A 3,277-nucleotide genomic window follows, 5' to 3' on the forward strand; every position below is an offset into this window, starting at 1 on the left:
TATTATTATTACGTTAGTATCAACACTACACTTGACCACTCAAGCATGTAGTTGTAGACATGATTAATTATAAGCTTAAGCTTTAGTCTAAATTAAGTCATCATGTCACACTTTTAGTAATTCTTGATTAAGGATATCATTTTCTTTTACAACCCTAATTTAACTTATTGTACCTAATATTAAAACGATCTTGCTAACGAGCGCCCTGGGGCGTTAAATAATGATAAATTATATTGGTTGAAATAGTATTAAGTTAGGAATTTATGACAAAATCACACGTCGTTCGGTGTAATTAATGTTAATTTTACTTTAATATTTACACTTTAATTCTCTTATCTAACGCCCCGGGGGCGCTCATTAGCTTTTGCCATATTAAAATCTGCCGAATATTTCCATCAAATGAAATTTTTTAATAAATAAACAGCCGAATGTAAATGAATTAGGGTTAAACATCTTTATATAGTAGTTTAATCAACAAAAATAATGATAATTTGTGTTAATAAAGTTTAAACTATGTCATAACCTCATCAACTAAATAACATATTATTGTTATATAAATAGTGCTTCACCACTACTCACGCACATAGGTCCCTCAACTCTTAACACAGCTTTGTGACAGCTTTTGATCCTCTAGCTAATTAAAGATCACAGTACATCAAATTTCATGCTAAATAAATTCAGCATAATTTATAATCATATTAGTATACAACTAGCTAATTAAATAAGAGCCATTTTTTCTTTAAACCATAGTTTTTTTTTTTAATTGTTTTGTTTCTTAATATAATTTTTTACAAGCTAAGCTAGCTAAATGAGCAAGGTAACACAGCAACCCGAGAAACAGACCGAGATTCCGTTACCACCAGGGAGCGACATGGAGGACGGCGGAGCTAAGGAGAGGCCGGAGTCACACTTCCGGGGATTATCCGATGTTCAAAAATGGAGGAAGGAGGATTGGATGAAAAAGGGAGTGTTGGTTTTGGTTTTAAGGGCATTAGCTTTGCTATTTTCTTTCCTCTCTTTCATCATTATGGTTGTTATCCCTAATTTCCAATTAAGTGAGCCTAACAGGTAATTTCCCTCTAAAAACACGCCTTGTGTGTTAAACTTTGATTAATAATATTCTCGAGAAAATTGTACTGCTGTATTATATATAGTTGTTAGGTATATCATCGTCTGGCCAATAGAGGGCAGCGCATATTCTCATTGCCTTAAAAAAGTTTTAGGCATGGGCTAATATAAAGGTTGATCAGGTTCAATCATGCGTTAAAGTAAGGTGAAATCAAGGATAATTTTATTGATGAATTTACAAAAATGCCACTAGATAAACGTGTTTCTGTTTATCATGAACATGAACTTGTATTTTCTCTGATAATTGCAAGTAAAATAACGTATCCTTGATGATGTACATTCATTTGGTGTATTAGTTACAACTTCAATTCATTATCTTTTGTTTTATGGCACAGTTATGTGTTTTCCATAGCACTGATTACAATGGTGTACACGGCCATACAAGTTGGTATAAAAGGTCATGAACTTCGCACCGAAAAGGATATCATTTCACCAGATGTCGTGGTTTGGATTGACTTTATTGGAGATCAGGTCAGCCTAAAAATTCCTATTTAATTTACTACCTCCGTTTCTTATTACGTGCAACAAAGGGGTATTATTTGTGAGACATAAAATATTTATTTGTTGCACATAATAAGAAACGGAGGTAGTATTTTGTTTCAAATCCCATCAATAATAGAAAGTGTACAATCCAAAGTTTTGGTGCAAATGCCTAGATTTGTAAAATTATGTCGAATATCCTCTATGCATTTTTTATTTTAATAGCAACATTTAAAATTTAACACCAGTTATGCTTAATATTTCTAATTTCTAATATAAACATTGTCGCGAACAAAGAGAATGAATCGATTGAGGAAAAACTTGCTAATAATTAAGGAATATTTCTATGTAGGTCATGACATACATGCTACTATCATCAGCATCAACTGGTGCCATGAGTACAAACTTAGCAAGGAATATGGGATACGTAAATCCAATCGTAGAGAAAGAATCGACAGCGGTCGCCATGGCTTTTCTAGCGTTCTTCTCTCTTGCATCAGCTTCCCTCATTTCAGGATACCATTTGTTCACTGAGTTATCTAGATCTTAATTCTTAAGTAAATAATAATTAACTCGATCACACATAAATACATCATTGTAACTTAACATTGATCAAGTTTTTCCTGTTTTTTGTCCTTATTTTTCTTCTTGTTCTTTCTTCATTTCATCTAAAGGATTTAATTAGTTTGTTGGGTTAATTGATTTAATTTCCTCCAAAAAGTGGAAATATCTCTTGAATGTTCATTATTGCCACAGGGTGTATGACTTGATCAATTTCAATCATTTAATTCAATTTTTCTAGTCGGTATTGTATATGGATTATGGATATATATTGCATGCATTACGGTGTGTGACTAATCATGATTTTATATTCAACTCTATTGAGATATATCACATCTTCGTGTGATTTGGTAGAATATTTAGCATATTTTCCATATATTTATCTAGTCTATTTTAGTTAATTACCTAAGATCCTACGTTATCTTTTGATACGAGGACTAGGAATTTATAACGATTATATATTCCCAATTGCGATTAATGAGAAGGCAAACAATTATCTTTCTAATTCTTCATGGTATCAAGAGCGGGTTAATTTTTTCTCTAAAATATACTCATGGCTGGAGACGATACTCCAGCGTCGCCACCACCACCGCCACCAACCAAAATTGAACCCAATTCTCCATACTTTCTGGGTCCTCAAGACAGACCCGGAGACTACATTACTTCTACTCGACTCAAAGGCGACAACTACGATGAGTGGGCTGCCGACATTCAGACTTCCCTTGAGGCACGTCGCAAATTCGAATTTCTCGATGGCACGATTACAGTGCCTCAATCACCATGTACGAAATCAGACTGGATGGCCATCAATGCTATGTTGATTTCCTAGCTTTCGAATACAGTTGCTCCAGAGGCAAAATCCTCCCTTTCCAAATTCAGAGAAGTAAAACCTTTTTGGGATCATCTCCAAAAACGTTTTGCTCAGACAAACGGACCCCGAATTCAGCAGCTTCGGTCCTCAATCGCGAAGTGTGAACAGAGCAAGACTATGGCAGTTTCGGTATACTACGACAAATTACACGCCCTATGGAAAGAACTCGATCGTCATGAACCTCTGATTTCCTGCTCATGTTGCTCCAATTGTATGGCAGGTAGGCTTCATGAACAA

The 3,277-nt window shown here is 34.5% G+C and overlaps 1 protein-coding gene across 1 annotated transcript; it reads left to right on the top strand.

Moving 5' to 3' along the window:
- The first annotated feature begins 1,445 nt into the window (after positions 1–1,445).
- On the top strand, positions 1,446–2,472 carry LOC110698204 (CASP-like protein 4B1). Its single transcript, XM_021875603.1, has 2 exons — positions 1,446–1,599; positions 1,961–2,472. The coding sequence occupies exons 1-2, from the start codon at positions 1,492–1,494 to the stop codon at positions 2,156–2,158; spliced, it is 306 nt and encodes a 101-aa protein (XP_021731295.1). The 5' UTR covers positions 1,446–1,491; the 3' UTR covers positions 2,159–2,472.
- The last annotated feature ends 805 nt before the right edge of the window (positions 2,473–3,277 follow it).

Source organism: Chenopodium quinoa, unplaced genomic scaffold (genome assembly GCF_001683475.1).
Source record: "Chenopodium quinoa cultivar QQ74 unplaced genomic scaffold, ASM168347v1, whole genome shotgun sequence".
Classification (NCBI taxonomy): Eukaryota; Viridiplantae; Streptophyta; class Magnoliopsida; order Caryophyllales; family Amaranthaceae; genus Chenopodium; species Chenopodium quinoa.